Genomic DNA, 16465 nt, shown 5'->3' with positions numbered 1-16465 from the left:
CTGTCCGCCGGGACAGAGCCCGTGTCCGTGACCGTGTGTCCTGCTCACCCTCCTCCTGTCCGCCGGGACAGAGCCTGTGTCTGTGACCGTGTGTCCTGGTCAACCCGCCCTTAATCACGGACTCTCGGGGAGCACAGGCACCATGTCCCTTCGATGCCCTTGGGAGATCACAGGTGTGAAACCACCTCGCCCTTGACTGGCATTCAGACACATTTTTTCAGTGACACGTTCATTGCGTTTGCGTGGAGGGTCTAGACAGGAAGGGAGAGAGCTCGGACGTTTCTAACGCTGAAATCTCGGCTGCTCCCAGCGAGTCTTGTCTTTAACTTTGCCGCCTTGAGAAGACAGGGCTGTTGGCGATAGCTGCTGCCTCTGCCCCTCCCCAGGAGGCCTGCCCTGCTGTCCTGCCGTCCCACACAGCGCCCCAGGGCCGTGGTACAGGGTGGTTGGCCCCAAGTACCCTGAAAATCTGGGAAGGAAATGTCCCATGAAGACACTGGCCTCCTGTGCCTTGTGAATCGTTTCTCTTCATTCATCTCTCGTGTTCTCCTGGAGCGTGTGGGGTCAGGCATCTCCTGGAGCATGTGGGGTCAGGCAGGCTGGAGGAGACCTGCTCTCTGGGTTACGTGCCCTTGGGACTAGCCATCCAGACAGGTGCTCTCAGATCAGCAGGGCCTGCAGGTGGCCTCTGCAGCCATTTTATCTCAGGGGCTCTGTGCCAGAGGGCACGGGGTCCCCAGCATCCCAGCCTGGCCCCCAGCATCCCAACTCGGCCCCACTGGGGGTGTATGGGGACGTGTGTGAGCCTCCTCAGCCACTGCACTAGACCAGAGACAGCAGGTTGGGGGAGTTGGCATGAATTGTGCCTGAAGCCCGGTCCCCACCCCAAGGGTGGCACTCTCCCTCGGTACGGACTCTCAGAAGGTCCTGGCTGGTTCTGTTATTTTCCGGCTTCTTGAAAGGCCCCGTCCTAGTGAAACATCTAAGTGAGTGAATAAAACAGAGCCAGATCGCACTGCCAGTGGAGACGAGAGGACAGTTGGTTCCCGGGACAACACAGGCTCATACTGAGACCGTCACTGGCTCACGTTCACACGTGACTCCAGCCCCGAGGTGGGTCGTGGGCAGGCATCCAGTGTGTCCCTGCCCAGTCCGAGTCTGTGAGGTCCTGCCCCTCTGCCCGCAGGTGTTCTCCTGCAGAAGCAACATGAACAAGCACCTGCTGACCCACGGCGACAAGAAGTACACCTGCGAGATCTGCGGCCGCAAGTTCTTCCGCGTGGACGTGCTCAGGGACCACATCCATGTCCACTTCAAGGTGATGCCCAGCGCCGCCCTGGCCCGGGGAGCTCACGTGGCAGCGTGGCAGGCCCTCGTGGTCAGCGTCCCAAAACACCTGTCTGTTGGCCCGTCTTCCGGCGGGCGCTCGTGACCCCCTGCCGCATCTCAGGCCCCCGCGGCGGGGCTCACCTGACCGTTCCTCTGTTCTGGGTGCTTCCTGGTGAGGACAGCGAGGAGTGGGGGGCCGCGGAGTGGGGGCCGCGAGGATTCAGGGTCGTGGTTAAGGGCAGAGGGGCCGATCCAGGGAGCAAAGGAGGACATTGCAGGCGGCCCCGAGGGCACATGGAGACGGTGAGTGCGGGCCCCGGAGACGCACCACAGCGCCGGGACCGCTCCTGGCAGCTCCAGCCCCCGGTGCGGGCTGGGGTTTCACTGGGCAGGTGGAAGTCCAAGGCAGGGGAGAGGCGAGGCAGGAGTGTGGGAGGCCCCCCTAGTGCAGGGACTGAGCCGCGCGGACGAAGCTGGGGCCAGAGAAAGGGCCCAGGAGCATGTGGGGGCCTTGGCCGGGGCTCGGGGCTCGGACTTAGACCTCCGTTTGTCCCTGCCTGAGCCCTGGGAATGGGGGCCCGGAGACCTGCCAGGGAAGGATGGTTTCCTGAGGATTCAATGAGACGCAGCGGAGGCGCAGGGCCCGGCCGGTCTGAGCGCCCGCGGGGCACAGCGCCCGGCAGTGCCCGTCCTGGGGCAGCCTTCCTCCGGCAGGTGCTGCTGCTTCTCCGCTACCGGGAGCCTGAGTAAGAAACACAGCAGTGGGCCCTTGTGAGAACCTCCCCTCTGCCCCGGGAGGGAAGGGGCAGACAGGATAGCGAACTTCCCAAAGGAAGCCTGTCCACCCTGCCCGGAATCCCAGGTCCTGTGTCAGAGGCAGACTGGCCGGCTGTGGTGCGCCCCCTGGCGGCCGTGGCTGGGAAATGCGCCGTGGCAAGGAGGTCCGCTGGGCCCCAGCGGAGGAGACAAGATCCAAGCCGGGGAGCCAAGCCCCCCATCCCCCTCCCGCCGCAGGCAAGGCCTCTTCCGCCTGGCCTGGCCGCAGCCCCGCTGTGGGGCCCCTCAGCTGCTCGCGGGAGCTTCTCTTACCTGTGACGGGAAGACTGAAGTGTTCCTCATGGTCTTTTTCAGAGAAGTAATAACTTTTAGCACAATCCCTGCCAGGTCATATGCAAACAGGCCTTAGAGAGGACTGACCCCTTCCCAGGGGGCGAGGTGGGTGACCGGTCCCATCACAGCCGGGGACACTAGCATCCCCAAGACCAGGCAGCCCCAGGCCGGGCTCCCACCCAGGGATGCAGGGCAGAGGCTTGGTGGGCTTGGCTGGCCCCCGGCCGGGAAGGATCATCCGAACTCAGGCAGGAGGCTGGCGGGCTTCCTGCCGGGATGTAGGGTGCACGCAGGGGCCCAGGGAGCCCCAAGGGAGGTGGCAAGCAGGACCCCCACGTGGGACTTACGTGCAGCCGAGAGGCGCTGCTGCCTCCTGCGTGTGGGGCAGCCCCGCTACCGCTGGGGATGCCACTAACCCGCCAGCGCCTCTGCCGCCCTGTGCTGCAGGACATCGCGCTGATGGACGACCACCAGCGGGAGGAGTTTATCGGCAAGATCGGCATCTCCTCTGAAGAGAACGAGGACAACTCAGACACGAGCGCGGACTCGGAGCCTCACAAGTACAGCTGCAAGCGGTGCCAGGTAACCCTGCCCCCGCCCCCGCCCCTCTGCGCCCGGCTGTCCTCCTGCAGAGAGGCCTGGGTGGGGGCCGGCCGTGCCACGCGCCTCCTGGGCGGGGCAGGGGTGGTGGCTCTCTTCCTGCGACCACGACCACGGTCTCAGACGGGGAGGGGGGCTGCTGACCTGCACGCCGCCGAGGGGCTGGCCCGGGTGGGGGAGCGGTGGCTGGCGGCCGGGCTGCACGTTTGCTGTGGGTGGCCAGTGAGCGCAGGTCCCTGTGTGAGGCTTTGGCGGCCGCAGACCAGGCAGCTCCGTGCTCGTCGGGGCACCTGGTATGGAGCCATCAGGGCCGGCGGGTGGAGGCCCGCTGGGTGGGGAGCTGAGAGGCCCAGGGGTGGTCCCCTGGAGGGCAGGTCGGCGGGCGCCCGCCTCCTGCACCCCTGCGCACTCCACACTCGGAGGCATCCCTCTCTGTCCGGCCGGGGCGCCTCGGTGCGTGGTGGGGCCTCAGGAGCTGGGGGCCAGGAGGCCGCTGGTGGGGTGATCTGGGGGTGACGGGTGTGCCCGTTGGCAGCTGACCTTCGGCCGGGGGAAGGAGTACCTGAAGCACATCATGGAGGTCCACAAGGAGAAGGGCTACGGCTGCAGCATCTGCAACCGCCGCTTCGCCCTCAAGGCCACGTACCACGCGCACATGGTCATCCACCGCGAGAACCTGCCGGACCCCAACGTGCAGAAGTGAGGAGGCCGCCCGGGGCGGGGGGCTGCAGGGCCTGGCCTCATGCCATGGTGGGGGGCGCGTTCCCCGCGGGGAGGCAGCTGCTCTGACGCCGAGTCCGTCTCCCCGGGGAGCCCCGCGGCCGGGCCTGGAGGGAAGCAGGCCATCCTCGTGGGTCCTGTCTCCCTCACCGTGCTGGCCTCAGCACAACAGGGTGCTTCCTGGCCTGCCCGCAGAGGCACCAGAAACCCCTTCTCTCCACCAAGGTCAGGCTCCTGGGGTGTAGCCCTGTGGCTGCTGTAGCCCACGCTCAGTGCTGGGTTCAAGAGCGGCGAGCCAGCTGCCCTGGGCAGAGGCTGGAGTAGCGGGCTCGGGCTGCCGGGCACAGGGCCCCCAATTCGCCCCAGCAGTGAGGTGCACCGTCTCAGTTCTGGGGGCCGAAGGTCAAGGGGTCGGCGGGGCCCGCTCCTTCTGGAGGGGGCAGCAGTTCTGGGCCTCCCTCCTCGGCGGGCGGACGGCGCCTTCCCGTGACTTACGTGGTCTTCCATCGTGCGCGTCTGGGGCCCAAGGACACCCGTCCTCCTACCCCGCCCCCATGACCTTGTGTCTCACGGGACGACCTCTGTAAAGACAGTTTTCAAATGCGGTTGGGGTTTGAGGTGCTGAGTATCACGGCAGCAGCTTGTGCATTTTGAGGGGCACAGTTCAGCCCTGTTGGAGGAGAAAGTCCTCCTGCGTCTTGCTCCGGTAGGGGCTCTGTTGCCTGCCCTGAGCCAAGGCAGGGCGGGGGGGCTGGGGTGCTGCGGCTGCCACTGTGCTGAGGCTCCTGTCCGCCTCCAGGTACATCCACCCGTGTGAGATCTGCGGGCGCATCTTCAACAGTATCGGGAATCTGGAGCGGCACAAACTCATCCACACGGGTAGGGCCCTGCCACGGGGACTGGGCCGGGCTGGGGTGTCCTCGTGCTCCCTGCTCTGGCACCCGCACACCCCTCCTCCATGCCTTCCTCTGGCTTCTCCCGGCCTGGGGCCCTTGTCACCGCTTCTGACCCCGGCTTGGACCCCTGCCCCGTGGCCCCGGGTCCTGGGGACCTTCCCAGCGCCCCGGAGCCCGTGGTAGGCTTCTGTGCAGGCCGAGGGAGCGCCTGAGGCAGCGCACCGCGCTCCTGCCCCCGCGCTCCTCCTTCGCGGCTCTTGTGCTGTGAGCGCGGATGCGGGCCTGCCGGGGTCACGTTCGATGCGCTTGTTGCTCAGGTGTCAAGAGCCACGCGTGCGAGCAGTGCGGGAAGTCCTTCGCGCGGAAGGACATGCTGAAGGAGCACATGCGCGTGCACGACAACATCCGGGAGTACCTGTGTGCCGAGTGCGGGAAAGGTAGGGGCGCGGGGTGCGCGCGGCGAGGTCCGGGGGCACGTAGATTGGGTGGGCAAGGGGCACGCACAGGAGAGGTACCGTGTGGGGGCCCGGGGCCCGGCGGGCGCGGGCTGGATGGGCGCAGGGCGCGCGTGGGAGAGGTAAAGGGACGTGCGATTGGGTGGGTGCTGGGCGGGTGAGGCACGGGGACGTGCGGCCCAGCAGGCACGGGGCTGGGCGGGCGCGGGGTCACAGGAGAGGTACGGGCACGCGCGATTGGGTGGGTGCAGGGCGGGTGCGAGAGAGGTATGGGGACATGCGGTCAGGCGGGCGCGGGGCACGCACAGGAGAGATGGGGGGGCACGGCCCGGGGGGCAGGCGCAGGAGAGGTACAGGGGACAGGAAAGGTAGGGGGGCACGGGGCCGGGCGAGCCAGGGAGCGCCTGCCAGGACAGGATATAAGTGAGAGGTTAGAGGAAAAATAGGACCCCCACAGGGAGAGAACCGGGTAAGTTTTCAAGTGGGGAAGCAGGCCGTGGGAAGCGCGGAGTAATTCTAAGAATCCCCGGGTGTTCTGCGCACACACGCAGGGTCCCCAGCTCTCACCGCCTGCTAACCGGAAGCAGCGACGTGTTAAACAGCGATTTATTGTGACCAGTGAGGACTGTGACCCTCATTTTAATCAGACGAAATCAGTTGAACAATAATAAACTTAACAAAATATCTCCCATCCCTAAGTAAAATGGGGAGAAAAGGTGATCCTGCTACATGGTAAAGGTTCAGCCCATTTCTGTTCAAACAAAACAAAATCCTGGAGAAGAAAGGGAGCGCAGAGCTTCTCAGGCTGTCACCAGCGGCCACCGGCGCCGTCTGTGGCGGGGCAGCAGGGCCGTCCCCGCAGGGGCACGTGGCACATCAGGGCTGTTGGCTTTGCTGTTATATCTTGTAAAAATTGTGCATTTTTATAAATTTTTTTTTTCCTTTACTTGGTTTTTTAAATTAAACGAAAAAAGACTGAAGAGAACACCAGTGTCTTATCATGCGTCTCCCTGGCAAGCCATTAGCAGGTGTAAAATCAGACAAATCATAGAAGCTCAGAAGAGTGACCTGCAGGGAAAGCAAAACGTGATCCTCCCCCTGCCCCCCGCCCTGCCCTACCCTTGACCCTATCTGCCTCTCCAGAGGTGACAGTTTCTTGTCCGTCCCCCAGGGTCACTTTGTGCAAAGGATGCACAGATTCCTTCCCTGGAAAAGCAGTGCAGTCCCCTAGCCCAAAACAAAGTGGCGCGCAAGGTGAAGTTGTCGCTCCTGCCTCAGACCCTTTACGCTCTGGAGAACCATTGTCACCATTCTGCAGGAACATTCTAGAAGTCTCTGTGCTTCTCTTAGTGATATCCTGGCTCTCCCAGCCCCTTTCCCCACTTGCGGGAAGGGACACTGTTGAGCACCACAGAGATAGGGAGGGTCAGAGGTAGACCTGGTAGGGATGCCCCCCACCCAGGGGGCAGACGCCACACCTAGGTTCCCCTAGGGGACCTGGAAGAACAGGCGCAGCTGCCCAGGGTGGGCACTGAGGTCAGAGCCACATCTCACAATGTTATATACTTGGTCATATCAGAAGTGTGCTTAAAATTTAGTTCCGTGATTTTGTCCACGAATTCTGAAGACTTTTTATAAATGCTGGTGTTAGTACTTGGACTAACATGTTATCTCACATAAATTAAATTATCGGTGTGGTCAGTTTGCTTTCAGATTAGTTATTGCCATGTACAAGCAAATGCTTGGGCTTATCTGGGGTTTTTTGTCCTTTGTTTTTTTACTTATTTAGAAATTCATTTCAGACCATTTTCATGTCAGAATGGGTAAAATGGCCTCAATGTGAGTCTCGGAACCTGGATGGGACTCTGTCCTGGAGACTCCTGTAACCAGACCTTTGCTTTTGTATTAAGGGCTTTTTTGTCTTCTTTCATTACAAACAGTGCTGTAGAGGACTCTTGATTATTGTTGTTACTTTACTTCTTCTTCCCCAAAATCCGAGGCCTGCCTGGGATTTATTCAGGGGAGAGGCTGTTAGGAGTGACGGGAGTTTCAGCCCCAGCAGCAGGAGGAGTCAGGATACCCAGGAAAATACTGGGTTCCGAATCGCTCGGTGTGCCGTGAATTATTTGGGTCAGGCCCCGGGGAGGCAGCTGTGGGGCCTGCGTGCAGAAAGCCATGGGGATTTAAAGATGCAAAGAGGCCGCCCCTCCCCACCGTTCCAGATTTGGGGATTCTACCCATTTAAAACCCCAGCAGCTGGCCCAGAGTAAGTTGAAAATGGGATGCAGAATGAATCCAGATCCCAACAGAAGGAGGCTTCAGATTTCCACCGCGTGGCAGTCATGCTTATTTTAAAGCAGATCTTTTTTAAAGTGGAGAGAGAAGTGTGGCTTGTCCCTGATGCGGGCTGCGATGGGGGGTCAGAATGGGGAGTCTTTCCTTCTATGCATTTTCTTTTTATGACCGTGTGTTATTTTGTAACGTAGAATCCGTTCATTTTAGATGCATGTGGGGGAGATGCAGGTGTGGGGCAAGATGGCACGGACTGGTTCTCCTCTGTTCGTCTTCTCTGCCATGGTCCCATCAAGGCCAGCGCCAAGATGCCCCTGTGCCTGGCACAGCCTGGGGGCAGCTGGTGCAGGGGAAGGGAAGGAGGCAGACGGACTCATGGAGCTTGGGTGGGAGCGTACATTGCTACAGTTGGGCTGAGCTGTTGGGTACTCTTAGCTGCAGTTAGAAATGGATCTTGCTTCTTTGGGGTACAAAGATCTATTTGCGGCTTAAATGTAATGTAGCACTGTTTGTAACAGAGAATGTAACAGGCTTGAAACGTGGGTGGCTATTTCCGTTGGCCTCAGGGCCCTTGCACTGGCTGTTTCCTCCACCAGAAATGCTGTTCCCCCAAATAGCTAGAATTCAGTCCCTCCCACACTCCTTCCGGACCACTGTTTAGATGTGTCCTCTAAGGGGACCCCTGTCTGTCCCCCAGCATGAGCTAGCTTCTGGGACAGTCACTCAGACTCCTGCCTGTCTGCTGGCTCGGGCAGGGCGCAGTTCTCGTGGCTTCTGGCAGGCTGGGGTCAGTCAGGGGCCAGGGCTGGCTGAGACCCAGCCCCACCTCCCTGGCACAGGCAGTCTTCCGGGAACCTGGTGGGGACTCTGGTCAGGCACTGCGATCTGCCACAGCTGTCACCGAGGACAGTCCTGGATGTGGGCTGCATCTGCCCCGCTCCGGTGCCCCTTTGGTCATCTGTGTGTGGTTCCAAGTCTGCTGCCCACTGCTCACTGACCCTGCCTGGTTCAGTTTGTGGCTGGCGGGACTGGACACTGCTGGCTTTGTGCATGGGAGCCACCGCCTACCCTCTCCGCGGCCCCCTTAGAGCTCCCCACGCAGCCCTGCCCACCTAGTGGGCATCCTGGACTGGGACGCCCACCGTGGACTCCCACCCATAGGGGACCAGCCCACCCCGCCTCTGACTCCCACACCATACCGGGCCCCCCGCCGCTGACTCACACCATGTACCAGGGACATCCCTTCTCGACTGGCCCAAGTTGGTGAGGCTATAATTTGTCGCCCGTCCTTTAGCGAAGGGGCGTTGGGCTAGAGGCGGAGTGAAGGTTGGAGCCTGCACCTTTCCGCACTGGCAGTCAGCGGTCCGGAGCACTGACTTCTCATCTCAGTGTCGGCGCCGTCGGGATCCACAGCTGCTGGGGCAGGCTGACCCCCTCCCCCACCCTCAGATAACTGGACTGTGTCACACAGGTCACATTCACACCCTCTTGCTGTGAGCACTGACCCCTAGGTCTGCGCAGGCCCCGGAGAAGGTGAGCTTCTCCACAGGGACAGTAAATCCCTAAGGGCCTCTGAGGGCGTCAGTTCCCGTCTCGCCCCTGGTGGAGGGGGTCCTCTAGGAGAGACACCTCCACGCCCTGACCCCCACTTATCTTGTTCTATCCCCACCGAGACCTATGCCTGCCCGAGGGTCCAGGTCAGGCGGGATCCTCTGGGGGGTTCAGGCAGTGTGTAGAGTGGGGTGCGGACACTGTGGGGCGGGGTCTAGGTGTGCGGTGGGGGTGTGGGCACTGGGGGTGGGGTCCTGGCCCAGGGTTGGGGGGCAGGCACTGTTGCAGGCCTGCATCATGGGCCGTGTAGGGGTATGGGGTGCGAGCACTGTGAGGGGTCCTGGATGCAAGCGCCGTGGGGGGGCGTGTGAGGGTGCCGCGTGCGTGGTGGGTGGAGGCATGAGGGGCCGCGTGGGAAGCACAGGTGCTGTGGGGGGCGCATGGCAGGGCATGGGCGCCATAGCAGGGAACTCATGGGGGCGTGGGCACGGGGCAGGGATGCGAGCTCCGTGGACGGGGTGCAGGCGTGGTGGGGGGCGGGGGTGTGGGGGGCCACAGGTGCCGCAGGGGCGCGGCGCGGCGGGCGGCCGGCTCAGTAGTGCGCGCGTCCGCGGCAGGCATGAAGACCAAACACGCGCTGCGTCACCACATGAAGCTGCACAAAGGCATCAAGGAGTACGAGTGCAAGGAGTGCCACCGCAAGTTCGCGCAGAAGGTCAACATGCTGAAGCACTACAAGCGGCACACGGGTGAGTCCGCAGCGCGGCCGGGCCGGGCGGGCTGGGAGCTGCCCCAGCTTCTGCTCCTTGTAGCTGGGCTCTCGGGGGCTGCCTCTGCCGGCGACCGTCTCCTCCCAGGGGGCACCCCATCTGCACGTTGCCGCCCACGTGCCCCCACGGTCACCATCCTCACGTTTGCTGAGCTCTCCCAGGGCTGCCCTGCTCGTGCCTTGCACACAGCCGTGTGCCCGAGCGGGTGCCCACGAACTGACTGCACAGGCTTGGCTGTCCACCACCGCTCTGTCTGGGGTGGGAGACACTGGAACATCCCAAGTGTCTGTACGTCCCCGAGAAGGAAGAGCGCACCTGTTAAAAGTTGCCGTATGCATTAATTTACTTAGAGGCTTGTGATGCGGCAGGGAAAAGACAGCCTGTGTATCAACTACGAGCTCCTTCTCAGGAGAGATGGGCGTGTGGATGAGCACGTGTGAGAGAGAAGCAGGGGACACGGGGACGGAGGCGGGAACCCTGCTGACCGGCTGTGTCTGTGTGAAATTTCTTTCCCGTGGTTCCCTGTGTCCCCTGCAAACTGGGTTTCGAGCATTGCCCTGTCTGGTCCAGCTTCCCTGCCCGCCCACCTCCCTCATGGCCCCAAGAGACAGATGAGCTCTTGGGTCTGGGGCGAAACACGTGGAGTCCCAGAAAACTTCAGAAATGCGGTGCCGAGTGAGGCTGACCGCACTGATTCTGCTGGTGCAGAGCGGACGGAGGGCTCGGGGCCCGGTGGCCTCGCCAGACTTACCGAGGGAGGTGCTGCTGAGCCGCCCAAATGTCCGGTTGAGTGCTCTGGGGTCCCCTGGCCATCCCCTTGCTGCACCACGGCCTCTGTGCACACAGAGACCCTTGGCCAAGGGGTCCGGTTAAAACCCCGTGGGAGCCTCTGAGGTCAGCGCACCTCTCCTGCAGGGATTAAAGATTTCATGTGTGAGCTGTGCGGGAAGACCTTCAGCGAGAGGAACACGATGGAGACCCACAAGCTCATCCACACAGGTAAGCAGGGCGGCGGGCCTGGCGCTTGGCCCCTCGCCCCGGTCCCCGGTGTGCCCCTCCCACCCCCGCGTGTGCAGGGCGGGGATAGCTGTCCACCTGCTCTTCAGGGCAGGCCTTTTTCAGAGTGTTTGGTCTGTCCTGCCTTCGTGGGTGGCCCCTTACCCCCTAAAGGTCAGCCCACCTGGACTCTCCAATGTCCACTCCTAAATTTTGCAACGCTGGAGCAGCATCCCACGCCATGCTCTGGGAGGAAGGCCGCCGTCCTGCTCAATTTGGCCCGGGCCACCTGTCCCCCCGCCTGTCCCGTGGGTCGCGGGCCGACCCTGCTGGTGACCCGGGCTTGTGTCTTCCTCCCCGTGTGCGTGGGCAGTGGGCAAGCAGTGGACGTGCTCCGTGTGCGACAAGAAGTACGTCACCGAGTATATGCTGCAGAAGCACGTGCAGCTCACGCACGACAAAGTGGAGGCGCAGAGCTGCCAGCTGTGCGGGACCAAGGTGTCCACCAGGGCCTCCATGAGCAGACACATCCGGCGCAAACACCCAGAGGTGAGCCGGGGCGGGCACACGCGCTCCCTCCCCACCCCCACCCTGCGCTCGCAGACCACATCACACTGTCACACTGGCTCGCGGGTCCCCCCTGCAGACCCAGGACTCCTAGGGGCGGGTCCTGGCCCTTATGTTCCCTCTGCCTCTGGGAGGCACCAAGCGAATGAATGAGTGAGTGAGTGAATGAATGAAGGGAGAGCCTCCCACACAGTTTTTGCTGAGGTCGTGGGTTATGGTCTCACTAGAATCACAGCAGGACAGAAGCTCGACCCCGGGCTCTCCCTCCGTCCTTCCCATCAGGGTGGCTGACACGGGGCGCAGAACGGGGCCTCCCTGTGGCAGGGGGCCGAGGCTGGTCCCAGCACCGGCAGGAACAGTCACACAGGGAAGCCGACTCTGCCCACCTGGGCGCAGGCTCCAGAGGAAGATCTGGGGCATCAAATAATTCACGTGCTTTAAAGAGAAGCTAACAAAAACACAGATAGAAAAAAGCGCGGGTCAGCAGCTGTCCGATGACTCTGGGGGAAGGAGTCACGCATGAGAACATCCGTCGATCTGACGGGCCGGGCACCCCCCAGTCGGGATGCCCTAGGTCCGGCCCAGGAGCAGGAGGCAGCCCGGGGGCAGGTGACTGGCGTTCCCGTCGGCAGCCGCTCTGAGCTGCTGGTAGGGGACGGCTGTTCGAGGAGGAGACTGGAAGAACCGAGCGTGCGCACACGTGGAGAGGAGGCGTATGAGGCTAAAACTCAGAAAAGAACCTTCAACCTCACGAAATCCCAGAAACGGGAATGTTCGCCGAAGATGCCGTCCTTCGTCTGTTGGCTCGGCGGGGGAACTTGAGATTGGAAGTGACCGTGCTGGGCTGGCTCGAGGCGGGCACCCTGGTCACGGCCATCTTCCTGGGGGCAGCGTGGCCGTACTGGATCCCTCCTCCCAGTGGGAGCCCTGGGGCTCAAGACCTGACAGTGTAGCCCTGTGCTTGGAATCCGATACACAGTTGTGAGTGGCCACGGTTACACGTCCTATAGGCTGCATGTGTGTGTGTGTGTGTGTGTGTGTGTGTGCAGTGCTCACCTCTGTGAAGCAGGTGATCACAGGAGGGACAGAAGACGGCATTGTACAGGGCCCTGGTGTTGAAATTGTCCGCCACAAGCAGCCAGCCAGGGTTTCGGCCTCTCCGAGTGTCCACCTGGTGGACCGCTGTCAGCCAGCTGTGGCACCGGGTCTCCGGGCCCAGGGCAGGTGCCGCAGGCTCTCTACATGGTGACTCTGCAGTCCGTGCGAGTTCTCTGTTGCTGTGGGGTTTCTGTAGTTACCCGTGTTCACAAGGAGCCCGGGAGCCGGCCTCTGCAGACCGGAAGCATGCCACTGGGTGCAGAGAGAGGCCGCAGCCGGCGCGGAGGGGCCCAGCGAGCCCCCCAGGATCGGAGATCACTCCCTAGCGGACTGATCACTCTGCAAGGTCCCCTTCCCATGCCTGCTTCTCCAGTGGGGGCGGCGTTCGCCACAAGCCGCCTGAGCACGCCCACACTGGGCAGGGGTGGCGGGCAGGGAGGGGTAGGCTGTCGGATGAGGGGCAGAGGACGCTTGTCCATGCCTTTTCTCAGCTTTGGTCTCCCAAGGCTCTGGGGCCGTTCCTGGGGCCGTTCCTCGGGATCTTTTCACCCTTGTTTCATTCTCTGTTGTTCCGACGTGCACTCACGAAGCTGCCGCTGGTGGGGAGCCCACTGTCCAGGGTGCATCTTGCCCTCCTGGACTTGACAGTCCTGGACTCGAGCTGAGCTGGGTCGGGAACAGGGGGGTGCCTGTGAGGCATGCAGGTATCGCATCCCAGGCTTATCACCTGTGCTCACCGGTAGGTCCTGGCCGTGAGGATCGACGACCTGGACCACCTCCCGGAGACCACCACCATCGATGCCTCTTCCATTGGCATCGTCCAGGTAGGCACTGAGCAGGCCCGCGGGCTGGGGCGGGGAGCCTCGGACAGGAGCTGTGCACAGCTGGAAGCAGAATTGCCTCTTCTTCAGGGACCTTGCACTTTACTCTGATGGCCTTCAACTGATTGGATGAGGCCCTCCCACAATAAGGAGGGTTATCTGCTTTCCTCAGAGTCCACCGATATAATGTTAATCTCATCTAAAAAAACACTTTCTTAGCATCTTTGCTGCACAGCAAAACACGTGGGCGCCCCAGCCCAGCCATGCTGACATGTGAAATTAACTATCCCAGTAGAGTCCATAAAAACTCAGCATAATGAGATTACTGTAACTAAAATAACTTTATGAAGTGCACTTAGTTTTTAAAGATATTTTAAGCCACTGCGTTCATCAAACTGGTGTTTTATTATAACGGGAATATGCCATGGTCTTGGTTGCTTTAAAATCACGGGCCACACCTCTGTTTGTAACAGCTCTTTGAACAGAGTACTCAGGTGCTGGGTCACAAAGCTCGAGAAGGCCTGTCCCTGCCTCTCTGCAGCACCCCAGAGGCCCAGGGCCCACGTCCTGCCTCGATGAGGGCAATCCCATGATGGCCTTGCCCTGGCGGGCTTCCACTGGGTCTCTCTGCCGCTGGGTGGGATTTCAGCACGTGGGATGGCGTAGGAGGCCCAGGAGGCGTGGTCGGTGACCAGGATGGCCTCTTGGACACCCAAGCCAGTCATGGCGTCGGCCTGGTTCTGAAAATTGGTCAGTCTGCAGCAGTGCACCCTGGACGGACCAAGAAGCGTGCAGTGTGCCTGTCTGGGGTCACCATACGGCTGGCATGGTAGCCGTCCCCAGAGGAGACCATGTAATGTTCTCACGGCCAAACCCGTTCTGATCCAAGGTCATTTCTGTCGGAAGTTTGCTTCTGCCTGGGGATGAGAGCACGGGCATGATTGGATTTTCAGCCTCAGGTAGAGCTCAGCAGAGCTGAAACGGGCATTAAAAACTTGTCTTTAGAGATGCTCACGTTCCAGCACAAATTGTGGCTTTTAAAAACAGGACATGCATGTAATTTCCTTCACTTTTTAAGAGAAAGTGAACCCAATGGGGACGCGACCCATCTCTGGGAGCACACGAGCAGCCATTGCCGTGGTCGTTCTGTTCCCCGGGGCCACCTGGGGGCATGTCCTGGGACTGCGCTGGGACCTCTGTGCCACCATGGGGACACAGTCCTGGGACCCGGATGTTGCTAAACATTGTGTTCTGCAGCCTGAACTGAGTCTGGAGCAGGAGGAGCTGGCCGAGGGGAAGCATGGGAAAGCCGCCAGGAGAGCCCACAAGAGGAAGCAGAAGCTGGAGGCAGAGGCGGCGGGCGCCCCGGGGCCAGAGGAGGCCACCTTCAGCGAGTACACGGAGAAGGAGCCTGTGCTGTCGGGCGTGGGGGACGAAACGGACTCCGCGGTACAGAGTATCCAGCAGGTTGGTCCCTTCCTGCGGGGGCGGGGCATCCCTGGGAGCAGTTGCGGGGCGCGGGGACACTGCCTGTACCCTGCAAACGTGCTGATGCTGGCCCGGGCCCCGCGGTGGCAGGCGCTGTATGGGGCACTGCTCCCATCAGCCAGCATCAGCAATGTCCTTCCCAGCTCAGACCTAGAGGTCACAGCTGCCACCAGGACTAGCGGCTTGACCGTGGTGCATGTGTGGGGTAGGTACCTCCCACCGCTTGGGAATCAGGAGCTTTCTGGGAGGCTATAAGTGGCCCCTGTGTGTCTCCTTACCGTGAGAGTGGGACCCGCTGCGTCTGCCCCTGTGGGGTCACACCAAAGGTCCCCGGAGCATTGGCGGAAGCAGAGATGCCGGTCGTCTGCTGCTTTTAATGAAAGCCTCCGATAGGCTTTGGTTCTGAGGCTCGCAGACCTCTCGCCGACGTGTCTCGTGCCTGGTTTGGGGCACTGACAGTCACGGCGTGTACTTGGCCGTCCGTTCCTCTCCGTGGAGCAGATGCTGCCTCTCTGTGCCTTCTCACTCCGGAGCTACAGATGTGTGCGTTCCTCTTTTCAGCTTGATCGTTGGGGTTTTGTTCCCCGATAGCAAAGCGGTGCGAGCAGCGAGCACAGAGCGCACCTTCCCTCTCGTTGCTCCTTCCCTCTGCTCTTTTGCTGGCCCATGAGATTGTTTGATTTTGGTTCTAGCCGGAGCTCTGTGGTTCCGTCCCTGTCTTACTGCTCTGTTACGCTGGCTTTATTTTTCTGGGGCAAAACTAACTTGGTTTAATTCTTCACCAAAGGACGTTTGCCTTTCTTCCTCCGGGCCAGGGGTGGGGGGTGCCGGAGGGTGCCGGGCGGTGCCGGGCGGTGCCGGGCGGTGCCGGGGGGTGCCGGGCGGTGCTGGGCGTGGGGCTCCTGCAGCGGAAGGCTTTGCCGTTGGCCATTCTGCAGACTGTTAACCGGCCTGCGTTGTGTGACCCTTGCAGGTGGTCGTGACCCTGGGGGATCCGAATGTGACCACCCCGTCGAGCTCAGTGGGCCTGACCAACATCACCGTGACCCCCATCACCACTGCCGCCGGGACTCAGTTCACCAGCCTCCAGCCCGTGGCCGTCGGGCACCTGACCACCCCGGAGCGCCAGCTGCAGCTGGACAACTCGATCCTGACCGTGACCTTTGACACCGTCAGTGGCTCCGCCATGCTGCATAACCGGCAGAACGACATCCAGATCCACCCCCAGCCCGAGGCCACGAACCCGCAGTCAGTGGCGCACTTCATCAATCTGACCACGCTGGTCAACTCCATCACGCCCCTGGGCAGCCAGCTCGGTGACCAGCACCCGCTGACGTGGCGGGCGGTGCCGCAGACGGACGTGCTGCCGCCCCCCCAGCCGCAGGCGCCCCCCCCCACAGGCGCCGCCGCCGCAGGTGCCGGCCGAGCCCCAGCCGCAGATGTACAGCTACTGAGCCGCGCGGCCGAGAGCGCAGACGGAGACCCACACTCGGGTGTCCTTTCTCATTTTGAGATTCATTTGCTGGATACCAAACCGAGGGGGAAAAAAGTTATTATCACAACGTCCATAAGGTTGACTTAGCTTTGCAGCATTCTCTCCAGACCCCCTCCCAGCATCGCGGTCTGGGGGCGCGCCTCGAGTGCCCCGGGCAGGTGGCCACATGCACCTGGCAGAGCTCGGTGTCTGGCAGAGCTCGGTGTGGGGACACGCGGGGTCCGGGGGAGGGGGCAGGTGGGAGCAGACAGGTGAGCGAAGTGTCAGGAGGGTCCCA

General features: G+C 61.8%; 1 protein-coding gene across 1 annotated transcript in view; it reads left to right on the top strand.

The window, feature by feature from the left end:
- PRDM15 (PR/SET domain 15) overlaps positions 1 to 16236 on the top strand; it is a 45027-nt gene extending 28791 nt beyond the window's left edge. Inside the window, 12 exon segments of the mRNA XM_059392389.1 lie at positions 1187 to 1318; positions 2887 to 3021; positions 3575 to 3738; positions 4559 to 4638; positions 4973 to 5092; positions 9571 to 9702; positions 10639 to 10722; positions 11093 to 11268; positions 13128 to 13208; positions 14463 to 14672; positions 15667 to 16080; positions 16082 to 16236. Coding sequence (XP_059248372.1) covers positions 1187 to 1318; positions 2887 to 3021; positions 3575 to 3738; positions 4559 to 4638; positions 4973 to 5092; positions 9571 to 9702; positions 10639 to 10722; positions 11093 to 11268; positions 13128 to 13208; positions 14463 to 14672; positions 15667 to 16080; positions 16082 to 16147 — 1794 coding nt within the window. The 3' untranslated portion in view covers positions 16148 to 16236.
- Positions 16237 to 16465: the final 229 nt, after the last annotated feature.

The sequence above is a fragment of the Mustela nigripes genome, chromosome 2, assembly GCF_022355385.1.
Source record: "Mustela nigripes isolate SB6536 chromosome 2, MUSNIG.SB6536, whole genome shotgun sequence".
Classification (NCBI taxonomy): Eukaryota; Metazoa; Chordata; class Mammalia; order Carnivora; family Mustelidae; genus Mustela; species Mustela nigripes.
The sequence above is the reverse complement of the archived record's forward strand: the minus strand, read 5'-3'. Positions and strand labels throughout refer to the sequence as shown.